The 26165-nt window shown below is 40.9% G+C and overlaps 1 protein-coding gene across 3 annotated transcripts; it reads right to left on the reverse strand.

Moving 5' to 3' along the window:
- Positions 1-2109: 2109 nt before the first annotated feature.
- On the reverse strand, positions 2110-24868 carry ranbp2 (RAN binding protein 2). 3 transcript variants are annotated; one of them, XM_080903004.1, is made up of 30 exons: positions 24657-24868; positions 22051-22118; positions 21851-21962; positions 20410-20562; positions 19893-20123; positions 19601-19734; positions 18933-19128; positions 18554-18694; positions 18284-18443; positions 17983-18164; positions 17443-17639; positions 16811-16934; positions 16087-16248; positions 15807-15944; positions 15378-15509; positions 15000-15227; positions 14815-14898; positions 14530-14671; positions 14303-14385; positions 9734-14213; positions 9245-9322; positions 7180-7356; positions 6255-6341; positions 5887-6062; positions 5461-5701; positions 4617-4703; positions 4354-4508; positions 3984-4257; positions 3446-3801; positions 2110-3195 (listed from the first exon to the last, which is right to left on the reverse strand). In XM_080903004.1, exons 1-30 carry the CDS (start codon positions 24726-24728, stop codon positions 2890-2892), a joined length of 9156 nt encoding a protein of 3051 aa, XP_080759130.1. In that variant the 5' UTR covers positions 24729-24868; the 3' UTR covers positions 2110-2889. The 3 variants fall into 3 exon arrangements, with proteins under 3 accessions (XP_080759130.1, XP_080759129.1, XP_080759131.1); XM_080903003.1 differs by having other exon boundaries at positions 14303-14397; XM_080903005.1 differs by lacking the exon at positions 9245-9322 and having other exon boundaries at positions 14303-14397.
- Positions 24869-26165: the final 1297 nt, after the last annotated feature.

A 26165-nucleotide genomic window follows, 5' to 3' on the forward strand; every position in this document is an offset into this window, starting at 1 on the left:
AAAGCCTTTAGATTTCTTTGGTTGTTAGCAGTTCCTGGTGTAGCTTGCATGAAAGACACCAACCTGAGGAATTACAAGGAGGTTTTTGGTGTAGTACCATATTTGTTGCAGCCAGTTTTAACTAGCAATTGGCAGCAAACTACAACCATAGTTTTCAGGGGGGTTGCTTGTCTCTAGGCCTGTGTCACTGGGGCTTTATGTTTTGTGCATGACAGATTACAAAAATGCCCAAACTTCTTTTTAATGCTGCAATTATCTGAATAGCTTTATGGCTTAACTCAACACTCAACCATTGAGTCTAGAGTGGATCTTTTATATACAGGCTGTAGACAATTCCAGGCCCCGAGTCCTGCAGGTTTTAGATCTCACCTTGGGTCAACACACCTGAATCACATTAGTTCGTTACCAGTAGTGATGGGACGTTCTGTATCGAGGCTTCGGAGCGTGTGTCGAGTAATGGAGGGGGCGTTTCCGCGAAGCGCGTATCGAGGCTTGCTTCATTTATGGGAGGAGCTGAAAATGATGACGTCCGAAGCCTCGCTGCCCGGCTGTACCACGTGACTGGTTCATGAAGTGGTTCGAACTTTGCCGCGAGATATGACAGCGATATAAACCCCTCAGACTTCATTCACAATGTGGGTGTTTGATGGAGAGTTGCGGTTAGTGAGAGTTTGGAGACCGTTTGGAGGTTTATGAGAGTGAGGAGAGAAAGTCAGGAGAGAATGGAGCCAGCTAAGAAGAGGAGGATGTCCTCCCCTGTGTGGGAACATTTTGATCTTATTCCTCCCAACAAGGTATGTAAATTTCTACAGAAGATGTATTTTCATGATACTGATGGTGCAATACAATTTATGTTGAGCTGTCTTGACTTTTGTACAAGGTGAAGTGTTTGCTATGTGCCAGGGAGCTGGGATATAACAACAACACCTCATCCATGCTTAGGCACTACAGAGCTTTGCATGAGAATAAGGGGGACACCGATTGTGGAGCAAGACCAGGTGAGCCATCAAATGCCATGATAATATAGCATGCAGTAATGTTACTAAATGATATAACAATATTATACAACTGTTATAAGTTACGTATGTGATATTTATATTTGTGCTTTATCTTTATTGTCTTTCCTCAGGAGAACAATCTCAAATAGATGAAGACCTGGTCAGCATGGTGATTGAGGACTCCCAGCCATTTAGCATTGTGGAGGACAAAGGATTCAAAAGATTTTTTAAATCATTAAATCCTAGCTATGTTCTCCCCACTAAAAAGGTCATAAAAGCAGTGAAAATTTAGTTTTTACAGAATAAAATGTGAACAGGCAGGACTGAGGCTCAAAGCCTCAGTGTGTAGCTGTCCATACCTCAACGTTACAAAAGCACAACCACTGTCCACACCCCAACCACACCTCACCTCACAGTAAATGATCATTTCCATTTCAAGCATTTCCAAATAATCATTTCCCATACTGCCACTATAAATATACACAGTATACTGCCATCACTACAATATACATGTTTTACACACTCCTTTTGTTGTTGACATTTACAGGCTGTGTGCAAAATGCCACACTCTTCAAATTCATGCCAGCTATTATTTTTACGTCCAGTAGGTGTCCTGCTAGAGCAAATGAAGCTTCATGAAGCTTCGCGTTGGGGTGAACCAATTGGATGAAAAGCTTCAGTGCTTCATGGGGCTTCATCTGCCCATCACTAGTTACCAGGCCTCTGGAGAACTTCAGGACATGGTGAGGAGCTAATTTAGCCATTTAAATCAGCTGCGTTGGTTCAATGACATCTAAAACCTGAAGGGACACAGACCCTCGAGGCCTGGAGTTGCCCACCCCTGCTGTAGACAACTTAATGCAACTACTCGCTTTAAGGTTATCTTACTTTAAGCTCTGAATTAAAAATACCATTGGTAATGGAAAGAAAGAGTGCAAGTTTCCAGTTTCCAAATAGTTTGATGCTCATCCACGTTGTCACATTAAATACCTGAATGCAAAATCTTTTAAGTGGTGAAATAAAGTCGATAGAAGTCTAAAAATACCCAGAGTGAACCTGCAAACTGTATCAGAGCAAAATTAAGTCAACAAGGACAAGCCATAAAACCATCGATTATTCGTAAAGCAACTTTATTGTTTAATAATAAGCATATTTTGGTACAAGTGGCACCATTTCAGCCTTTATTTCTCTCAAACTATACATGAAATGGATCCCCTTCGTAAAATTCAAACCAGATTATCATTGAGCCACAACAAAGTGAGATTACTTCAGGTTGCATGGGCACATATGAAGTCCAATTACCTGCATTGTGGAATCCATTGAAACAGAAAAAAATCCTGTGGGCGCCCAACAGTTAAAAGTACATGGAGGCAGCATTTGGAGGAAAAGGCAGGGGAGCAGTGGCTTAAGACTTGTTCAAAAAGGGGAGAAAAAAAAATACCAGAGTGGAGCTCATGGAGGGAACAACTGCATTGAAACAGAGCACATGCAAGACAAAAAGGAGGAACAAACATTTAGAAAAAGAAAGAAAAAAAATAGTCCATGTACATTTATACACACAAAATACAAATGAGAATTTATTGACAGATGATAAAGACGCAAGTGCAAAAGTTTACAACATTTGTTCCAAAAGCCTCCACTCCTTTACCAACTCGCTTCTGTTTTCGTGAATATGTCAGGACAGTGAAAGAATATCTAATTCAAGGCTACTGTAGACAAGTTTCTGTGACGAACAACTTAACCAGCAGCCCTGTGATCGGTGCCTCGTGACTAAAGATTCCGTTTTAGCAGGAATGTTAGTACTGCACACACTGCTCTCATCCAGAGTCTCAGCTGATCTTAACTTAATAACCTAAACCAAGCCGTAAAGCTTCATCTTAACATTAAAACGCTACAGCTGTCCGCAGTCTGTGATGATGATCTTCTTTGTTGGAGGGCCTGCCTTTGAGCCCAGCTCTCCCATCTGCTGCACCACATCCATGCCATCCCGAACCCAGCCAAAAGCCACATGTTTGAAGTCCAGGTGTTCGGCTTTCTTCAGGGTTATGAAGAACTGCGAGTTGTTGGTGTCGCGTCCGCGATTTGCCATCGACAGGATGCCCGGGCCTGTGTGCCGGACATCAAAGTTCTCATCCTCAAACTTGTCGCCGTAAATGGACTTGCCTCCTGTGCCGTTATTCTTGGTGATGTCACCACCCTGAAAGACCAATGGAGCACTTGTTAGTGATGCTAGAGATTTTCTCCTGAGAGTTTTCTTTTAAACAACAGGACTGATTTGTCATGGCATCAATAAAATACTTCATACATCAAACTACAGAGCTGTGCTATGATTACAAACAGCAACCAGGGTGTATTTCTGTCAACCCAGAGTAAATTCCACTTTGTTGTAATCAAACAAGTTTTACATTCATCTGATCTTGAAAGTCCAAACCTTGATCTTTCCTCACCTGACACATGAAATCTGGTATGATCCTGTGGAAGATGGAGTCCCGCAGCCCGAAGCCTTTCTCACCAGTGCAGAGAGCTCTGAAGTTCTCTGCAGTTTTGGGTACAATATGGGAGAACAGCTCTATAGTGATTGTGCCCAGAGGTTGGCCATCAGCTGCCAGCTTGAGGAACACCTGTGGGTTAGTGTCTCTGGAGTGCTCCTGAATTCTGGACATCTGTGGCGAGCACAGAGACGAAGCATCACCATCAATTTGGCCCATCCGGTTCTGACACTCGCAGAAGGTCTTTTTGAAGGATTCGGCTATTTCAGGGGTTTTGAACTTGGCCGCCAGCTGCTCAATCACACCTTCGCCATCTAGATAATCAAAAAGGGGGCGAGGAGAAAGAGAGCAGGTGAAAAATAATCCCCATGTTGCCTTAAGAAATAAACACATGCAAGTGGTTTAAAAATCCAAGATGAATGATTATTAGTGAGTATTTACAGACAAATCACACAACGCAGCACAATACAACATCACATCAATGCTGTATGTATACCTGAGTAATCAGTGGCAGTCCAGATCAGTGCGTTCGCTGAGGCGTTCATGGGTTTGAGCTCCATCGCCTCTGAGATGTTGTGGTTGGCGCAAACCCGCAGCACCTGTTCTCTTCTCATCAGGATTCGGTAGAAATGTTTGGTTGGGTGGAAGAGGATCTTGATGTCACCGATGCCGCGCTCCTTCCACTGGCCGATATCCCGGTCCCATCGATACAGTTTGGCGCGCTCCTTGAACAGGATCTCCTCGTCCTCCTCTCCAGACTTTGTCTCCACCTGAGTGATAAATACAGTGATAAATACAATTTTATGGAAAATAAATACAAGTTTACTAATTGTACTAAAATGTTAGGGCTTAGCACATTTATGTACCTCGGGCAGAGATACTATGGGCTCAAAGTGAATGTCCACATTTTTAGGAGCTTCTTCTTCATCACTTCCCCCCTCATCAGCATTGGTTTTAGGCTGAGAGGTCACTGCAGATCCAAACACTGTTGCTCCAGCATTTGCCCATGAGAAATTAGCATCTACAATTTTTTTTTTTTTTTTAAGAGGGAAAATTAAAATAATTAGCAGTGAAACAAAACAACAGTCCAGATAAACAACTGAAGAAAATGTTTAATGTTAAAGCCAACCTTTTGATCCGAATGCAAATCCATCTGTATTTTTGGCCAACTCAGCAAAAGAGAAGCCAGATGCATTGAAGCCAAAGGTGGAGAGGTCTGCAGCCAGAACAAAGACATTAAATACTTCCGTACTTCATAATAAGTCTGTGGAGGTGGTTGATGTTAGTAAAGCTGACATCCATCATGAACAACCCACATCACCCACTGCATGAGTATGTGAGTGGGCTGAGCAGCTCCTTTAGTCAGAGACTGAAACACCCTCGCTGCAGGAAGGAGCGCTTTCCCAGATCATTCATCCCAACAGCAGTTAGACTCTATAACTCCTCAATCACGATGTCATAAGTCACTGGACACTGAATATCCACGGTCACCACTTCATGTATAATGGACCTTCCATGACCTTCCAAGCTATATAGTTTATGTCCTCCGTATTTCCAACTATATCCATAATCACATAGTGTGTATGCTACCATTGTATATAGTGTATTATCTTACTTTTTTTCATTGATTGTACTTAATTGTATTTTTGTATTTCCTTCATATATCTGTACCTGAGCTGAGGTGACGCAAAAATTTCCCCGTTGTGGGATCAATAAAGTCTTATCTTATCTTAATAACTTCCCAGAAACATTCTGAGTATAAAAGAAACCCTCAGCTGAAATTCTGTCTGTGCAAAAATGTATTCAATATTTATCATCCAAACTAGCTCCTCATTTTAACATTTTATAAAAAAATTTCATAACATTTCAAATTAAAGTTAAAAGTTGGAGCGAAAACCCATAAAGTATGTGGCTGAAGATGGAGAGTTATGTTTCATTTGAAAATACTTATGCCGTTTTTCACACTTTTTTACCTCGACTTGTTGTAGCAGTCAAAGATGCAGGTTTACTCTCAGTGTTGGACTCCAGCTCGACACTCTTCTTAGTTGAGAGGTCAATGGGAGAGCTGCTGCTTGGAGTTGCTGTGGTCTGTTTGTCTGCTGTAGATGTGCTGTCGGCAGCCTCTGCTCTGCTGGATGATGGCCCTGATGCTGGCATTTCAGGGGTCACAGCAGGACTGCTGGAGGCTTCGTTAGATTTGTCTAACTGAGCAACCTGATACACATTTCCAAATTAATAACATGTTCCAAATTAATACCCATCTTAAGATGCCTCTGAGTATTACTGACAGAGTAAAATAATTAATTTAAAAAGTTAACATTTGTTTGTTTTTTAAAAAACAAAAGTTGAGTTTTCTGCTTGTATAATCAGAATTATCTATGTAAATTCGGAGCCATTACCAGGACTTCATGTACTTTGCGGACTTCTGTCTCAAAGTCCTCAGGCTTATCCTGGTCCGGGTCGCTGTCTGTGGTGCTCAGGCCACAGAAGAAGGTGGGTGGAAGCTGGAGGCTTTTGGCTTTTTTCTCCTCCTCTGGTGTTGGCTTCTTTTCCCACACCACCTGACAGTCTGACTCTGAATGCAGCAAACAGCAAGTTTAGGCTCAAAATCAACATAACATTTATTAAGGTACACAAATTTTGGGCTGTATGACTATAACAGATCGACATAAAACCCTTTAACATAGTAGCAGAATTAAACCAAACCAATTGTCTTTTGAAAAATGAGTTGGTTATAATAACATGTAACAGGGTTTAGACTACATACCATCACCACAAGCTGCAGTGTTCTTCTCAGGAGTATCAGGGTAGAGCTTTCCATTCAAGGCCTTCACTGCTGATTCGTAGTCTTCATCTGAAGTTTAAAACAAATGTTTCCTTTAATTATGTTTGCAAAGAAAATTATAGTGTTTGTTCAGACTTCAACCCATAATGAATTAAAGATTAAAGGCAATTTTGTATTCTCAGATTTAAAACCAAAGAGGCATTACTGAACTTTGATGTCAAAGGAGAACCCCCCCCTCCCAAACAAACAAACAAAAAGTCCAATAAGTCCTTTCTTAGCTTTCTGAATGGGACAGTTACTAGTTTGTCTTATAAAAGCAGAAATTACAGTTTCAAATAATAAAATTTAAATAAAAATTCACTCCAAATAACATGTTTTAATTAAGGTTAAGGTTCCACTTTGATATTTATGTCAGGACAGATGTATATCCTTATAGAGAAATACCGTGCACTACTGCTACCTTCTGGCTCTAATAACTCATTACATCATATGTGGGAGCAGTTCAAATATTCAAAATAAATTACCAATTATTAAAAAGAGTCATGTACATCTCTTATACCACCCTTATTTCTCAAAACTGTCAAATAAGGTGACATTTACCAGTGCCAGCAGCCCTTTGGCGTCACATTCATTTTTGCACTGGATACATTTTTTGGGGTTCAAAAGAAAGGAATAAAAACTGAAAAGCTAACAAAAAATGTCTATATAGCATCTATGTGCTATATTGTTATTTTAAACACTGGTATCCATTTCTGTCCAAAACTTTAGCATTCTCACTTTCTTACATCGTCTCCTGGGAATGTTAACGATTCACAAATAAGCAGATTTATTTCAGCGAGTCATATGTCATATGTACAACCACTGATGTTCACTTTAACAAACCCTCGTTCCATATCTTGGGTCTCACCGTCAGTTTCGTCATCACTGATGTAGCCTGGTTCATTCTTGTAGCAGAAGAAGGTGATGGGCAGCTGGAGCTTCCTAGCTAAAGCTGCCTGCTCAGCTGTGGGTTCCCTGACGTACACAATCTCCACCTCCGAATCCTCATCAGACCTAGCACTGCTTCCCTCTGCCTGAGGGGATCCTATGATAGATGGATATGATAGGAGTAAACAAGTCAGGCTGGGAAAGAACTGTTGGAAGACAGGCCAAAATGTAAAAATTAAAAGCCTTTGCAACCACAGGTGTTAATTACACACACACACAAAATCATGCACAGCAAAACAACATCATGCATTTGATTTACAACAGTGAGACATGTTTTATAAGCAGAGGATTTCTGCATGGTCTCGTTTACACCACTTACTCTTGGACACATGGTATCGTAACATTAAACAGGATAAATACCTGAGCTTTAACTCTAATTAGCCTTTGCTGATTAGAGTTTCACTGCGAGAAATCAAACCAGATGAGGAATTACATTCCATGCTGTTGCTACAGACCCAGCACTAAAAATGGCACATGGGACGTTTGCACAGTACATTCCTCTCTAAAGCAACGCCCTTTGCTCTCAGCTCACCTTTCAGAAGACCTTTCTGGTGCTAGTCTAACTGCCCCACACTACAATTGTGGCATCGCTGTACTCTTTAATTCAGCCTCTCTGGTATATACAGGACATGAAATAAAGCGCAGTGTAAGACCTTCAATCCAGACTGAAGACTCATATGAAACAATAATATAAATATAAGTGAACATTTGTTTTTTGCCAAGTCAAATCAAAGAACCTACGTGTTTCACTTTTGTACAGATTGTCTATAAGAGATGGATGTAGCCACCATGAAGTCACTGACCAGTTTGTAAAGCTTCGAGTTGAGGTCCACACTTCTCTCCAAGTTGAGAAGTGTGGATCTAGCCATGATGCCACTTATTTGTTAAAGCCTCGAGCTGAGGACTTTCATCATCTAGGTGTTTTAAAGCTGAATGTGACAAAACAAGGATTTGATCTCGCTGCAAACCTGAATGCTCACTGGTCAACAATTTGTGGTTGACAGCTCTTTAATTGTGGTTAACCCTGCTCCAAAATTGACTTAATGTTGTAATTAGTACAATCTGATACTAGCAACTGAGCCCATAAAGGCATCAGGAAAGTGATTTTCTATTCAACCCCAAATCATTTTGAAACTACTGGGCGCCCCCTGGTGGCCACTAAATAGAAATCTGTAATGTTCTGTGTTGAAGTTGCTTTTAAGAAACCGTCCATCTTTTATACCAACTCACACAATTTGTACAAGTGCCTATACTTCACTGACACTTGGTCACTGAAAGCTGCTGGTCTGTTCCTGTTTTGACACCCGGTAACATAGACCAATTTCTAGATTGAATATATGAAACATGATGTTCAATGAGGCTAAAAACTAGCGACAGATCTTCAAGAAATTACTTACTGATGTCATAGATCAAGGGAGTAGTTGTAATTTTCCCCATTCAGGTCTACGCAATCCAAATTCTTTCCGCAACCAGAATAGTTGCCCCCTCCTGGTCAATGATTGACCACATTTAAGGCAGTTACATTTCAGCTTCACCCTTTAGACACAGGGGCTACCTCTATCTTTCATCTACTTTCAGCTAATATAAACAAAACTGCAAGCCACACTATGAAAATGACACTCATATGAAAAGATTGTTACATTTAATTCCAAGTTTAATTTTTTTCCTTAAATATTTCAGTGCTTTAAACACCATTTCCATGATGATTCAGATGAAATCAGATTAAATATTTTCTGCTTTTTTGCATTACTTCAGTACAAAACTATTTAATCTTGTGACACAAGTGCTACTTAAAGAACTACAATTAAAATTACTGAATGATAAAAACTGAAACCTTCACACACTTGGCATGCAACACATTAGCTTGACTGTTTTGCTTTTTTTTTTTCCTCCACTCCGTGCATCCAGGTTATTTCTTTGTAGTAGTAAGGGCCAGTCACGTGACAGCTGAGAAGTGTTAACACACACTGCAGTGATTAGAGTACCTGGGGTTTCAAATTGGGTGGTTGATGAGCTGGTCCAAAAAGCCATTGGGTTATCTTTGAAAAGCCTAAAATCCAGCCCTAAAGGATGGTGGGTTGTTGAGTGAAGAGAGACTAATTGTGAGGCTGGTGTCATAATCAGAAAATGCCAAAATTGACTGAAAAATGTGAAATACTGTAGCTGTGCAATGACTGATTTGATAACAGTGTTATTAACCCTATGGATATGTAAAATATGTGCAGTATAGTCATGTTTTGTCTCTAAAATTTCCACTAAATGTGCATGTTGCAAAACAAATATAAAAGGGGAGCATGTCGACGGAGGAAATACACGTTGTGTTCCAGTTAAAAATGAAAGGTGTGGGCAATGATGAAGCAGTGAGATGCAGATGAAATAGGACGATCGGGTAAAAATGAAATGAACTGAAACCGTTGAGACAATCATTCAAAAGTAATGCAAATATAATTCAGACGCCCCTTTTTTATTCTTACCTTTCTCTGGGATTTTGAATGCAGGAACTTGAAGTGAAGTCTTGGCAGTATAACCAGAGCCGTTGGCTTTCAAACCAGATGCTGTAGATTGCTCGGGTTCAGAATGAGATTTAGGAGTGCCAAAAATCTTCTGAAGGGTATCAGTGCCAAAAACAAACTTTGGGGGAGACACCACAGTCTTTCCGGGATTGACAGGACTGTGTGATGCAGATGCACTTGATCCAGTGTCTGCAGGAAGCTCAGTACGTTCCTTAGTCGTCTCTTCAAGAACGGCAATGGCTGCTTTGCCACATACAGCTGGAGTGGTCTTTGCAGATCCTGGTGTTCCACTGTCTTGTGGTGGAACCACTCTAGATGTCGCTGGAGTCATGAGTTCTTTTTTTCCCTGAGCAACATTGGCTTCCTCAAAGACTTGTTTGAATGTATTTGCGGTTTCTTGCAGCTTGAATCTCACAGCCAGCTGCTCAAGCTTGCCCTCTCCTTCCTCAGCAAAGTCCAAAGCACTCCAGACCCAGGCCTTCTCTGCACCCTTCATAGGTTCCAGCTTCATGATTGGACTAATCCAGTGGTTGGCACAGATCTTCAGCACCTGATCCCTTCTCATTACCAACCTCGCTCGTTTATCGTTATAATTCTGCAAGATCTTCAGGTCTCCAATTCCTCTCTCCTTCCACTGTTTTGACTCTTTATCATAGCGATATAGTTTGGCTCTGTGACTGAAGACCACCTGCTCATTTTCCTCTCCTGTAGAAGTCTCCACCAAATCTGGCAAGGGGACCACAGGTTCAAAGTACTGGCCGTCCCGCTCTTCATCCTGGGTGACATCCTGCTCGTCATCAGTACCCACTGAAGCTCTGCTCTGGTTGAGCTTAGCAGGAGACTTTGAGGGGCTGATGCCAGGTTGAAAGCTAAAGCTGAACCCACCAGTGGATTCCCCGAAGCGGAATAGGTTCTTTCTCAGGGGGCTGCTGGCAAGAGGGGAGGCATAGACCGACGAGTCAGCCGTGTCATCTAAAGCATCTTCTCTGAGGTCGTAGTTGTCCCACTCCAAGGTAGGGCCGGTGGTGTCACCTTGGGGCTTGATTACAAGGCTTGAAATGTCACCAGCTGTTGCAATATCTCCCTGTGTGTCATTGTCTTTTATCTTTGTTTTCTCGTCAGTCAAAAATGATTTCAGGTCTTTCAAACCAGACTTCATTTCCTCTGCCTTCTGAATGAGGTGTGCTGTTCTACCTGTGTCAACCAGCTTGTGGGGGGTTTGTAAAGGGATGTCCAAGAGAAGTCTCTGACACTCTTCAAACTTTTCCTTAAACTCCTGAGCAAGCTCAGGGCTTTTAAACTTGGCAGCTAACTGTTCGAGTTTAGCATCTCCATCAGAGAAGTCATTGGCCAACCAAATCCAGGCTTTGTCTGAGCCTGCCAGGGGTTTAAGGTTCATGGTGGTGGTGATCCAGTGGTTGGCACAAACCTTGAGAACTTGTTCTCTTCTCATCAGCACCCTTAGCCGACCATTTGTAGTGTTTTTCAGGAATTTGAGAACTCCCACACCACGCTCTTTCCATTGACTGGTACCCACATCAAATCTAAACAGTTTGACACGCTGAGAGTAAAGAACCTGTTCATCCTCCTCCCCAGTTACCAGGTCCACCTTCTCAGGCATCTGGATCACTGGTTCAAACTGGATGTCATCATTTTCCTCTGTTTTATACATATCATCATCCTCCAGTTCATTTGAGGCTTCTGTCTTGGTGGGGGTTGCTTGGAATGATGTGAACAACTGCTCACCAGCTCCAGAGAAACCTTTGAATTCTGGATCTTTCGTGCCAAACTGAAAGTTTCCTCCAGCAGATTTAGCCAAGTCTGCAAAACTGAACGCATTTGCTTTTCCAGATATTAATGGATTTTGTTCTTCCTCCGTTTGCTCTACTGAGGGTGTAGAAACAGTTTCTTTCTCCTTGTGCTTGTCAGCTATACTTTTGAGCATACTGGAGGCTGACCCAGTTTGAGTCTGATTATCATTTGAAGGGGATTCTTTTGGAGGGTCTTGAACACCAAACTTGAAGCCACCAGGCCCAATGGGCATTGAAAAAGAGAAGCTTGACGAACTGATTGTGCTAGATCCAGTCTGGGGAGCTTCAAATTTGAAAGAAGCAGGTGAGCTTTTATCTTTGCTCTGACCAAACTGAAAGGTGCCCCCACTTACAAAAGGTATTGTAAATCCAGTTCCAACAGGCTGACTTGACGGACTCTTTGTTCCAAAGGTAAATTTTGAGGACGACGATGAGGAACTAGTGCTGCTTGTGCTTTTAGCGTTAGGATTTAGGGTCTGACAGGACACACATTTATCAGCAGAGGCTTCGTTTCTCACGAGACAAGTGTCGCAGTCCCATTCTCCATCCTTCTTACCAAATCTAGCTGCTAAAGATGCATTCTCATTTGGAGCTTTGCAGGAAACACATTCAGCAGCTGATGCATCATTTCTGACCAGACAGGCATTGCAATCCCATTGTCCATCTTTCTTTGCTTGTGGTCCCGACACTGTTGGAAGATTTGACCCTAATGAAGCCCCCTCTGTTGGCTTAGCAGCAGGGTTTGGACTTCCACAGGATACACATTTACCAGCAGAGGCTTCATTTCTTACTTCACACACATCACAATCCCACTGTCCAGGCTTCTTACTAAACTTGGCAGCAACCCCAGCAGAGTCAACACTGGACAGAACAGGTTGTGCTGCAGGTGCACCAGCAGCTGGTGCAGCTTGTGCTGCGGCAGCTGTTTTAGCCGAGGGTTTAAGAGCTTTGCAAGAAACACAACTGTCTACATTGGCCTCATTTTTTATAGAACATGATTCACAGTCCCACTGCCCTGGTTTGCTGGTAAGTAGGGCTCCAAAGCCACCAAATGTACTGGAACCAGTGTCTGCAGATTTTGAGGAGCTGAGACCGAATGTGAATGAAGAGGCTTCAGAAGATCCAAAACCACCAAATCCAGTAAATGTGGAGCCAGAACTACTTGGTTTTGCTGAATCAGTGCCAAATTTGAATGTAAAAGAACTAGGTTTAACTTCCCCAGCAGCCTGAATGTCTGGCTTTGAAGAGGCGTTGGGATTAGGGCTTTGACAGGATACACACCGTACATCTGTGGGTTTATTTCTTACACAGCACACAGAGCATTCCCATTCTCCTTCTTTCAGTGCAAACTGGGCTGCAATCGATTCAGAATCTTTCACGGTTTTTTCTTTCCTCTCCTGTTGATTTGTCTTGTCAAGTGATTTGAGTACAATCTTCTGGGCTTCCTCAAACTTGGCTTTGAAAAGTGCTGCCTCATCTACAGTTTTGAAACGGATGGCCAGCTGTTCAGGTTTAGGCTCCTCATCTGCATAATCAATAGCATTCCATACCCAAGATTTATCAGAGCCGGCATTTGGTTTCAGCAACATATCTGGTGTTATGTAGTGATTTGCACAGATCTTAAGGACCTGTTCCCTTCTCATTAAGAGGCGGACCTTGCCTTTAGTGCTGTGTTTTAAGATTTTAACATTGCCGATGCCCCGTTCCTTCCACTCTTTTGTCTCCGTGTCAAATCGATACAATTTTGCCCTGGTGCAGAAAATCTCTTCCTCTTCTTCCTCACCCGTTTTCACATCTACCTTATCGGGAAGAGGGACAATAGGTTCAAAGTGAGGCCCATCTTCATCCTCCTCAGCATGAGTACTATCATTGTCACTCTCCCCTGCCCGTTCCTGCTCTGCTGTAGGCTTTGACATTCCAAACGCTGGCTTGGACATGTCCCCAAATTGAAATGGTTGATCCACCTTCCCAAACAGGCCTCCAGCAGCTGTGCTCTGTGCAGAATCAACAAATGAAAAGCTGGTAACATTTTTGTTTCCAAAGGTGAAGATGCCCGTTTGGGTGGTGGGCTGCTCCTGAGTTTGTGGTTTCTCTGGAACGGTGTCTGTTTTACTGGGAATGTCTGATGTGAGAAGGCCAAGCAAACTTTCACTGTGCTTATTTTGAGAAGCTGAGAATGTAAAATCACCATCATTGGATTTAAAATTGGAGTTGAATTTAAAAGCAGGCGAGGGTGTTGACTGGGCAGTTACACCTGTACCAAAACTAGGCACTCTGGGCACTTCAGTGGGTGCCTGCTGGCTGAAGGAGAGCTTTCCAAAGTCCATGGGCTTTCCCTCAATGTTCTTTGGTTGTTGAACTGGGACTACAGGTGGCTTGGTGAAATAGCCAGGTTCAGGTAAGGTAGGGTTACTGGTTTGTTGGGTAACACTCTGGCCATAAAAATCTTCACCATAGGGTGAAAGAAGACTTGTGGCTGGTGATTCAAACCGTAGAGGTGCACCAAAGACTTGTTCTTGAGGAGGGTAGATGCAGGCTGGGGCTGTCTGCAGTGGAGGTGTATGCGTGGGCTGCTGGTAGGCATACATATTGTGCTGAGGTGGCATGCGGTTTACGCCATACATTGGGGTCTGTGTAAAGAAAGTAAAAATAAACTTAACAAACTCCTTTTTTTTTTTTTAAAGCATTAAAGCTTGTTCAGCATTAAAATGATGATTACCTTGGTGGGGGTTACATTTGCTGCTGTGCGCAAGAGATACTGAGAGTTGTATGCTTGTGACTGATTGTAGTACACAGAGGGGCCTGTGGTGGCAACTTAAAAAAAAGAAAGAAAGAAAAGAAAAAAGACATGCAAAAATGTTTTATGTCACTAAACTGCTTTGGTAAATTAAATCTTGTGTTTAAATATAAAATTAATCATGTTTCAGATCCGCGTATCATACTGACCTGTTAGGGGGGCTCCATGATAGGACTGAACCGGGGTAAATGGTTCCTGCAGGCCCTCAGCCCCGTAAGTCTCGCCATACATTTTATGATGAGGAGAAACTGTAGTGCCTGATGAGTTGTGTCTCAGATCATGAACCTCATTCTGTAAAACAGGAGCATCATGTGAACTCAATCTGAAATGTATTGATTTAATCCAAACTGAAAGTAACACAACAAGTAACAGTGATCACAGTTTAAAAACAAGGGACAATGTTACAAAATATTATCTTAAAAATGAATTCTGACCTTAAGGGCTTCTACTTGCTGACACAACATCTGAAGGAGACTCTTCTGGTCCTCCACCCAATGAGGTTGTGTTTTGGGAGAAATCTAAAGAAAGGATGTGAATGAATTATAAAGGTAATTGATTTTTGTGTTTGACTAAAAACACAAAAACTGAGTCATTTAAATAAATAACAACATGGACCTACCAGTCTTTTTGAAGGAGAAACAATGCTTTTGTTTGGAGAGGGAGTGGAGAACTTAATGTGGGATATGGTTGCACTAGTTTCGCCAAGATGAGCAGGGCTGGAGTGGGCTGGTCCTCTTAGGCCCCCCTCTTCCTTCTCATCCTCTTCATCCATGACCTCCCCATTCTCCCCCAGCTGCTGGTTCACATCATTTAGGAGGTCCACAACTTCCTCCATAGAGACAGGCAGCTGGGAAAGAAAAAGTTTTGACTTTAATTTCACACTGCTTCTACTTTAGCAAAAAACAAACAAACAAAACAAAATAAAGTGTCACAAGTTAAACATCAGTCGTACAAATTTATAGTTTTTGTTTTTTGATTCTTCCAAATTGGGACTTACCTTTTCAATGTCATCTGCATTGGCGCTGTAGATCTTTGACAGGTATGCCCTGAACTTTCTCAAGAACATGATGCACCTGTCTTGAGTCTCCTCAACACCATTGCTGGCCTCTTCTGACAGCCGCTGATATATCTGCCAAAAAATAAATAAATAAATAAATTAAAAAAAATCACTATACATTCTAGAATATAACACCTCTACAAGTGTTAGAACCACTAACTTGAAACATCTGAAACCACATAACAGTGGACTATATGAAAATCTGTTTTTTTAATTTTTTGTTTTTAAGAGAGACTTGGACACAAATGTGTCTTTAAAAAAAACAAAAAAAACAACAACAAAAAACCCCAAAACCAAACAAAAACCATAGTACCCAAGTGCTTCTTGTGGTGTGAACAATAAATCCAGGTATATATTTTTTATGCTTACCTGAGCTAAATGCCATATGGAGGACATGTTATTGATACTTTCCAAGGTAGAAATGGCCTCCTCGGTTTTCCCTTCAATGTCAAGAAGAACTGCATATGCTATCCTTGCTTCCTCTTCATAACTTTTCACAGAAGAAATCTGAAAGGAAGATCATTAAACAGAGAGGCAAACTCAGACTGATTTTCAGGTATAGCTGAAAGTGTCAAGGTCTTTAGGGACTAAACCTGAGGCTAAACATGACAACTACTTGGATGCAAAAAGAAATGAGAACATTATTAACCTGAATATCTTTGGAGGGAAAGTGTATAAAGAGAGGGTCAAGAGGTTCTGGTATACTGCGTCTGTTTTTGATCTTCTCCAGCAGTGGAAGGGCAACTTTCCAGTAGTGGACACTGCGGCCAATGTACTCCTTCTGGTCATAGTAGGAGTTCACTCCATCCCCCTGGTTATTAAAAAACAAACAAACAAAAAAAAAACCACACAGAAATTGAGTCTGGCACAGGAGCAGAATGGTACACAGAAGCCTTTTGTCACAACTCATTTCTTAGTGGTTTTAAATCCAGCAGACACGCAGCCAAAGAAGTGGCACATGTGGCTGTTTGGACATCTTGCACTTAATTCTGTTTAGCAGCTGCAGACTGAGTGACAGAAAGGAGCAGGTGTGAAAGCCGAGAGAGCTCTGAGTTACCTACATGCTTTTAACTGTCAGTGCAGCTTGTGACGGTAGATGACTGCTGTCTTTTTAAAGCATATGGACTTACTTACTAATAAAGTAAGTATTAAATAAAGGAAGTTGATGACATTAATGCAGCACAGTCAGAATATGCTGGTTTTCCCATTAGAAGCTACAATACAAGGGGTACAAAGGTACAAGGGACTTTCTAAATGCCTTATTTTATAAAAAAGCATTCAAAAAGAGATACATTAGAATTTTAATCACTTTACCATCCTGCAACTCACTGAGTTTAAGCAAACAGTGTATGCATCTGTGTGTGTTTCTGTACCGTCTGGCTAAGACACTGAGCCCAGTGGATGACCAGTGCTGGTTGAAGCCCATGTTTTTCTCCAGCTCTCAATGTGCTCAGCCCATGCTGCACAATCATTCGTAGCTTTCCTGACACACCAGGTCTGCAAAGCAAAAGGCCACACATCAAAAACACTGAATATATGAACATAGCCAATAATGGGACTATAAATTAATTGCAGTTAAATGTTAATGTACTGTTTTGATAGGTTCATATCGCTTATTGAAATGAAATGAGGTTTTAGAAATGTATTTTTAATGAGTTTAGCCCTGTTAAGTACAGTTTTCTAAGATTTAAAACAGACTACAGATAGTGACCACTGATTTGAACCATTTTGGGAAAATACTGAGGAAAATAAATGGCTAAATCCATCAAAAAACAATTTGAAAACCAGAATAGAGAGTTGTTATGCAATTATATAAATCACAGAGCTAAACATACAGGAACAAGACAACACTAATTTGAAACAAACTAGATTCAAATCGGGAGAGATCCTCAAAATAGTGTTTAAATCAGTTTAAGTAAACACAACATAACCAATCATATCCCTTTTGCTTATGCAATAGTTCTGGATGTTTTTCCATTTGGCTCTCGACAGCACTAGAACTCACGCTGCTCGCTTGTGAATGAGGCTGTAGATGGCATCCCACCACTCCCTCTGTCTGTCAGTGGTCAAGAGGCGGAGGAGAGGAAGAGGGAGGCAACGAGGCTCAAAGAGCTGTTGTTGTGACTGATTGACTCCAGCATTGATCTTTGCCGTCCTCTGAAGCTGACAGTGGCTACAGAACACCACACCATATAGAAACACCTTGATGGAGCAAACACAAGAGAAAAAAAAACTTTAATACTGAAAGAAATACCAGAACAAAACTGTGTTTATAAATTAAAAGCAGTGCTGTTGGCTTGTTGAAGTTTCATTTTACTTAATTTTGTCTCCTAAGACTTTTGCACAGCCTGCTGTAATAAAGTGCCAACATAAGTTCATGAAAATGAACCAAAATGCAACAGAAAAACTCCAGAAGTCCAAGATCCAGATTTTCTCTCAAGTAAAACCTTTTATCTATTCATACATTTTTCTGTGCTTTGGCCAGGAGGAGGTTTACAGAGTATGTTAGACCAGTACACACAGAGCAGGAGCAGCACCACCTTACCTCTAGGTCCAGCAGGCAGATTGACTCTGGCGCATTGGTATCTAGTTTAGAGGTTTCCAGCGTAAGCCGAGGAAAGAGCTGCTGTAGCCATTCCCGCAGCGGTGGTCTTTGGTCCAGAAGGTTCCACTGGAGTCCCAACCAGCTCAGATGTTGCAACTGACCACTGTGGAGCAAGATGGAGCCTAAAGAGAAAGCAGCAAAGTTATTATACTACTCACTACTAAATGCTTCTTTAATTTCAGGGGAAAACAAACAAACAAAACAGTTTTTTTTAGTATTCAGGTAGCTAACTGGTTCGTACCAGTGTCCCATTTGGCCATTTGAGAGAGCTCTGGAGCCATGGCAGTAAGGGAATGAATGTCATCATTGGCGATAAAAGATAATCCAGCAGAGGCCTGCGGACCCCGCAGGAGGTCAAACAGGGAGTCCTGACCACTCCGGTTCCCGAAAGCTTCCACCACCTACCAAGAGAAAAATAATTAAACACTGACGCACGAATGATTGATGTTCATGTTGACATAAGAACACTTCAGTGAGAATCATGTGAAATCACATATAACCAAGGTCAGACCTCACTGATCAAGGCAGATGAATCTGTACTCAGATTGAACAACATGTGGCCGGCCTGGCTCTGTCGGTCATTCGCCAGCAGCTCCAGAAACTGTGGGGCGGTCTGATCTCTTTTGGTCACTTTTGTCTTTGGTCTGGGGACCTGGAGGAAAAACAAACTTTAATTAAAACAAACAAAAACAAAACTGCAAAGCGTTCACTGAAAGACCACGACTAGGTCCTGAACAAGTTTATAGAACTGTTAAGTCCTTTACCCTTTGCAAGTCAGGCAAAAAAAAGGTAAAAGGGACAGCACAGTTGCACGATGGTACAACTACTGGAATATATTTAAAGTAACAACAACATAAGTAAATGAATCTGCTCATTTGGTGTCTCACTACCTGATATGCCAGTAAGTAGCACAGTGCAGCCAGGTCACGAACAGCCCTCCAGGTTTGTTGGCGATCCTGAGCCAGCTTAAGCAGCAGCGTGCCTGCATGCAGGTAGAGGTGCCCTCTCATCTCCACAAACACCTCAAGGAGCTCGTCTGCACTGCGGCCTGCAACGCTGCTCACTTCCTGCATAGCTTGGTCAAACCTACAAGCACAATGCAGATGAACAGTTTACAAAAAAGTTGGAATGCTAAAAACACAACTAACAACAACAATGTTAGCCTTTGTTGAAACAGCTGCAACAATTAGCCTTTTTGACTTGTAAATAGTCAAAGCTTGAGACTTATTTGCTTCTCTTACCTGTAGATCAGGTGCAAACAACCTGTTACACCTAAACAGACTGAACTTTTACTAAAGACCAGAACTTAATGTGATTCAATTACATTTTATGAGGTTGGCAAGGTTTTCTGACATCAGTAATGTTTGAGGAAAAGAATCTGAATGTTAACTTTTAACCATATAACTTTGTTTTTTTAAAACTTTACTACAAGGACACGTGGTCACCAGAATACACGGGAGAGATTAGGTTGTAAATTACTCCTTAATTTAAAAAACAAAACAAAAAAAGGCCCCAGATTTTAGTCCAGTTCTCTTGAACAATCCAGGACCCAACTTACTCTTTAAGTGCATCTACACTTGGCTGCACGCTGCTTTCAGATAGTGTGATTCTCAGCAGGCTGCAGCGGGCCAACAACAGCTCTCTCCGAATACATCGACTCATCTTCTCATTGCTGAGCTGAGCCAGGTACTCCTGAAACACAGGTCATCCATTCTTTAGAAAAGTTTATGCACTTATAAAGGTGGGAGGATGAGTATAAGGCCCAAAATAGAAGTACTTAAAGCATACTGGTCCCGCCTATTCAGGTACACTTTAATTTAGCAGGACACTAGTGCAAAGTCCATACTAACCTGCAGTGTGCACACCACCTCAGTGTACCAGTCCAGACTGTTGCACAGCATGGCTCTTTTCTCAGCAGCCAGGCAGTGTTTAACAGCCTCTTCCAGCCGGCCATCCTGACGGAACAGCTGAACCAACTTCACGTTCACGTGGGCGTCAGCCGGCCGCGCTGCCAGCTCGGTCTGAAGGAGGTCGAACAACTGGTTCCAACCCTGCTGACCCTGACGACTCAACAGGCGCTCCTAAAAGCAGCAGTGGCAATGAACAGAAGACATTCAGTGTGGCATTCTTTCTACTTTTAATTAAGTTGTACCCTCTTCTTCGACTGTTTTTGTAAACCTAAATGACATTAAAACTCCCACTCATTTTAATTTAAGAATATTAAGCAAAGTGATGGACGGATCAGGCTGGGAACTAGACAACAGTTTGTTAAACAACCTAAAATAGTGGGATCAAATGACTTCACAGCTGACAAAGGCAATGTTTAGTGAATGTTACTGGAGCTAAAGAAGAAAGGAGGAGCTTCACCTTAAGGTTGAAAACTGCCGGGTTTCCTGGTAGCAGCTTTGCAGCTTTCTCCACCCAAAACTCTGCCCTGCTGTCACACTCCTGCTTACTGACAAGCAGCTCTGCAACCTTCAGCACCAGGTCTTTCTGGGCTGGATTCAAATCCACCGACCGCTGCAATAGAAGCGAAGAAAAACATTTAGTCTGAAGCTGAACATATGCATCAAAAGCTCTGCCAGTTTTTTCTCTCTCCCTGCTTTACGAATTAAAAACTCATCACCTCCTCTTCTTTCTCACACTGTGCTGATTATTAATTTCTTTATTACAGCAGCAACTGGAGCCGTTTACGTCCAAGAAACAGGTTGCACTACAGTCAGCCAACTGTGCATAAAAAAAAAAAAAAAAAAAAAACTGTTTTAAGTGGGCCATTTTCACTTCCCACAGGTGGACAGAGCACAGCTTGAGTGCATTTAAAAAGATTGGAAATGTACAGCAATTATATAGCTGATAGTGTTTTGATGAGTCTCAGCACCGACTCTGAATCACTTTGTTTCAGCTCATTAACTGAGAACCAGCTTCATTACAGTACACATCAGTTTTAGTGTTCAGGTGCAAATGAATCAGTAAAAAACTCCCTCAAGGTGAGTTTAATGTTCTTAAAAGTTACTGCTACAAGAAGGGAGAGCAAATAAATCACAGTTTATTTTTCTCAATTTTCTGTCATCATTCATCTTCTAGATTTGATGCTATAGCAATAAAACCCTAACAGTGCCTTTGGGAAGCTGATTATTGATTCCTGAATGTCAGAGAGAGCTTGGTGATTCATCTTTTAAAAAGTAAAACAACAAAGAGCATTTAGCATTCAGTTTGATAGACTACCCAGTGCATTTTATATTTAAAAAAAAAAAAAAAAAAAAAAAAAAAAAGGAAAAGAATCACACACCAAAAGGCAGACAGAAATCACATCTAAAGCCTTGTTGTTTGCTGTGGGAAATTACCCATAGTAACAAAGAGGATACTTATTTTTAACTTTTTTTTTTTTTATACGCATTCATCACAACTAACCAAATTTATTCAAAGTGCATGTGGGTAATTTCCCTTTCGTGTCCAGGTAAATATACGAGTTTGGTTGGTCCATTTAAATTGGTGTGAGCATGAATCAGCAGTTGCACCGACAGCACTTACAGAGCAGTTTTTAAACCCACACACATATTCACTTATGTACATAGACAATTGGAGGAATTTTAGGTCAATCATCTTTCTGATTTCTCAAACAAAAGGAAGCTGAATCTGAAAATCAAAGATTGCAACTGACAGCAAATACGGGGTTTGTGGAAGCTGTTCATCATTTTGTCATTTAAACAATATTTCCTCATTTCATACCTGCATCTTATGATTTCTTAAACCACATTCTGACACACTTTTAAAGGGAGAAATGCTTCCACTAAGATGTTCTTTTTACCTTGTAACATCCAACTGCTTTGTTGATGTCTCCCTCTCTCTCGTAGAGCTGTCCAAGGAACTTGTGTGCTTTAGGATCCCTCTCCTGGACCTTGAGATAGTCTGACACATGCCTAGGAAAAGCATGAAAGACAGGAATTACAAACAATATAGCGACACACAAGCATTGGGTCAAAACAATGGAGAGGCTCACATGCTTACCTTTTTGCAAGATCATATTCCTTTGCTTCAAAGTACAATTTAGCAAATAAAAACCCTTTGACTGGCTTCTGTGGAGAGAAAAAAAAATATGTGGACCAGGATGAGGAAATGGATTCATCTTGTTATGATAGTGAGAAGATGCAATTACACATGTCCTGAAGAGTTATCTGGCTTACTGGGATTTAAATACTCACCAGTACTCAGTACCTGCTTAGTAACTATACCCAAACTCAAAGGCCCATTTTTAGCCATACAAAAAAACAAAACAAAAAATCCTGCAGATGGAGCTGCCAATGCCTAGTTAAATCATGCCCATCCATAATTTTTTATAGATGGTTCAAGTAGTTTGTGAAGTGGGAATACATCAGAATAGTGAAAGATATTTTTGTTCATTATCTAGTTTTGATCAAGTGATCAGCTTTGTGGTATTTACACACCCCACCCCCACAAAAAGGAAAAAAAAAACAAAAAAACAAACAAACCAAAACATCTTTTATCCTGAGGAATTAACTAAAATGTAGTTTTGGGAAATTATTCCTCCCAGGGGCTAAAGTTAGTAACATCTTAGCCATCGTGATTACAGCATTACCCATTGTCAGATTTACTGCTAGCTTCTCCTACCCACCACACTACAACTATTATCACTGACTTTTTCAGTGTCAGGTGAACAACGTAGAATAAGTTGATAGTAGATAGTGCTCTTCTGGCTATTCCACAGACCCATTTCAAAACAAAGAGGGATCACGCAATCCAAACCTTAGCGTCAAAACTGTGGAACAGTTTACCTCTCCCTCTACGCACTATGATGCTTCTTTATAATAAAAAATAAAAAGCTGAAAATTCATCTATTTAGACAGGCAATTGGGTAATGCTCTTGTGCAATACGTTGTTTTTGTCTGATGTATTTTTAAATTCCCTGTAACGCACTTTTTAAAAATAGATTCCCGTCTTAAAAAGTCCTTCATAATTACATTTTACTTACAAATCACAAAAACATTTAATTTCTGTATGTTTGTTTAGGAATGCATTTTGCTGATAAGAATACAGGTTTAAGCTCTGAACAGCATGACACCCAATCTTGTGATTTAATTCTTCAGGCAAATGTCTCCAGACTACACACACTACTGTACACAACAAAATGCACAAGTATGTGTAGTAGTGCGAATCTATTGTCAAACAAAACTACATTTTTGGCTTTACTGGTGCAACTCTACAAATACCATTGGGCTAGACTGTTAATCTTACAATACCAAGGTTTCTCCTGACTGAAAACAAGCCTCTGGGAGGGTGACTATGCATGTAAGCACAACGGGTGGCCTAACTTTTTACTTTTTCTATACATTGTTACCTGTATATACACGAACTTCAGTTGCTTATGTATATAGGACCACTGTCTTCCTTTTATACTTTATATTCCCCTTGCTCTAGGAGCTGTAACACCCAAATTTGTCATTCGTGGGATAATAAAGGTTTATTCTATTCTAGAGGTCCGTGCATTTTTTTTAATTACTTTTGATCTTAAGCACACAAAGTGTATTCTAAGCTTGAGTACATTAAACCACACACACTACATCAATAAAAAAAAAACAACAACACAATCCTGATGACTTTACTTTGATGTAAGACCAAAATATCGTTGGAATTACGCAAAAACAAAACCCTGACTAGGTAAAGCAACTTGAGAGCATGGTTAGGACCACTGACCACATAGCACCACATTTACTCAAGTAATTGACTGATCGACTAGCATATTATGCTGCCATGGTGTAGGTGTAGATATGTATAAGCAATTAAACCAACATTTTCAGCTGCAACATTAAAAAGATATCTACAAAACAAATGATCAAGATCTCATAATAACACTAGCATATATTTCTGTATTCTTTGTCATTTCAGTACACTTTCGAACTAATCACTATTAGTTAAGCCACTTTCAGACTGTTGATAAGCCCGAATTCTGATGCATTCAATGTTTTCTTACACTGCATTTATTTCTCATTAAATATTCTGATTTTCTGTGGGTGCAGCAGTTTCCCCCGTCACATCCGATCCAAATAAATAAACGAATAAACAATACTTAAAAAGAACGAAAACAAATCAAGAAACGTTGGAACTGTGCCTGATTAACAGACAAGTCTGTTTGCAATTATGCTAAAACCACCAGTTTTTGAACAAAGTTAGGCTTGCTGCTCCTGATACAATGAAGCAACGAGCATTTTTAATTGTTGTCTGAACCGAAACCTCGCTTTTCCAGAGAAATGAAACTTGCACACCCTATCCAACTAGCTTTGTCTCGCTGTCGTGGCTAACTAGCATAGCTGATTAGCTGGCGCTGTTCAAGGGATCCCATGCCGCGCATTTTCCCGAGTATAAAGGGGAGGACACGACGGGGCGTCATTACGCCGGCCGGTTAGCTATAGTCTTTAAGACTATCCGGGGGACGGGGGTTATACAGAGAACGATATATGAGTCAACCGAAATACCGTCATCATAATCAAAAAAGCAACGAGTGCTCATTGAACATGTGAACAGGTCGTACCTCATACCGGCTGATCTGACATGATGGCAGCAGCATGCTAACGTTAGCCTCGGCGGGCTTAACTTACCTCTTTGAGTGAGGGAGAGGAACTCTGCACAGAGGAAACGTAACGGTCCACTTCAGCCTTACTTCGCCGCATAGCTTCCAAGGTCAGGGGCTTCTACAGCGGCTGAATGTGATACATAGAAAACCAGAAATTCACTAAATATTTAAAACAAAACTGACGCGAACATCAGCTCGCCTGACGTAAACTCCCCATGATGGTATTGCGCAGTCTCAATGCCGTCAAACGGCAGCTGTCACGTGACTTCTTAACCAATGAGAACAAGAATTCAGTTTGACGCAGACTGACGCATTTCAGTTTGAAGGGTTCTGTTACAAATACCTGAAAATCCTCATTTCTCCAACAATTAAGCCATAATCCTTAATTTGCTAAATATTTTGGCTAACTTTTGTTACATAAATTAAATTAAACAAACAGATATTTAAACCATGTATATGTGTAACCAATACTATTAACTTAAACAAATCATGCTATATCATGTCCATTTGTATAGGCTGATACCTTTGCAGATTTTTCCTGTCTGTTTCTGTTGTTAAGCTTCAGTCAAGTATTTTGTATTTAAGAACACTTTTTAGTCACCTGTTTTATTCCAAAGTGTTCTCATCAAAACCTCTGCACATGTGAATGAGTAGCAGTTGTCGAGGAAAAGCTGTGATATGCAATGCCCATTTGAACTTTATCAGCTACACACACATTCATCACCCATTATGAACTGAGCATCAGAATGGAGAAGTGATTTGGGTGACTGGTTGTTGGTGCCAGATGGAGTCAACTGAGTATGATTTCAGAAACTGATTATCTACTAGGATTTTTACACATAACCACATCTAAGATTGACTAACAATAGTCAGAAAAAGAAAAGTCTTCAATGTTCCATTGCACAACAACTATAAAAAAGATTCCGATTCTTGTGATGCTGTAATGGTAATTATAGGCACACTTGGGGCCCTTTTGTACCAACTCAGTATTGCTGAAATGCAGCAGTCTTAAGTATTGTTGCTAATCATGTCCATGCACCTCTCTTCTGATGGTTGCTTTCAGTAGCATGACTCTCCTTGTCTCCTTCTCAAACATGACAGTGAATTCACTGCACTCAAATGGCGTCCACAGTCACCAGATCTCAATCTAATAGAGCGCGTTTGGGATGTGTTGGAACAGGAGAACAAATCTGCAGGATCTGCGTGATGCTATCATGCCAGTACTACTCAGCAGCTTGTAAAAAGGCCACCACAGCAGGTAATTCTACATATTTGATTTGGTAGATTTTTTGTTTTCTCCTGCGATCAAACCAGTAATCTCTTATTTATTGAAAATGTAAACCATCATTTCAACATGAACCAAAATCTCACAGAAATGTTTCCAGAACTTTATTGAATTCATGCCACAGAGAATTAGGGCAGTGCTGAAGGCAAAAGGAGGTAGAATATAAATGAAAATACTCCAGCTGGTGTACTCTGAAGATATGTATTAATAAAACTGATGTTCTTTTGTCTGTAAGTATGTATCATCTTG

This window comes from Rhamphochromis sp. 'chilingali', assembly GCF_963969265.1.
Source record: "Rhamphochromis sp. 'chilingali' genome assembly, chromosome: 14".
NCBI lineage: Eukaryota > Metazoa > Chordata > Actinopteri > Cichliformes > Cichlidae > Rhamphochromis > Rhamphochromis sp. 'chilingali'.

Bases quoted from the DNA above. Each gene is read 5' to 3' on its own strand.
- ranbp2 (XM_080903003.1), bottom strand. From the start codon at position 24,728: ATGCGGCGAAGTAAGGCTGAAGTGGACCGTTACGTTTCCTCTGTGCAG. The intron at 17,640-17,982 runs GTAAGGTGGTGC...TGCTCCATCAAG, and splicing joins TCTGCCTGCTGGACCTAGAG to GTGTTTCTATATGGTGTGGT. The intron at 5,702-5,886 runs GTAATGGCTCCG...AATGTGTATCAG, and splicing joins GCAAAGTACATGAAGTCCTG to GTTGCTCAGTTAGACAAATC.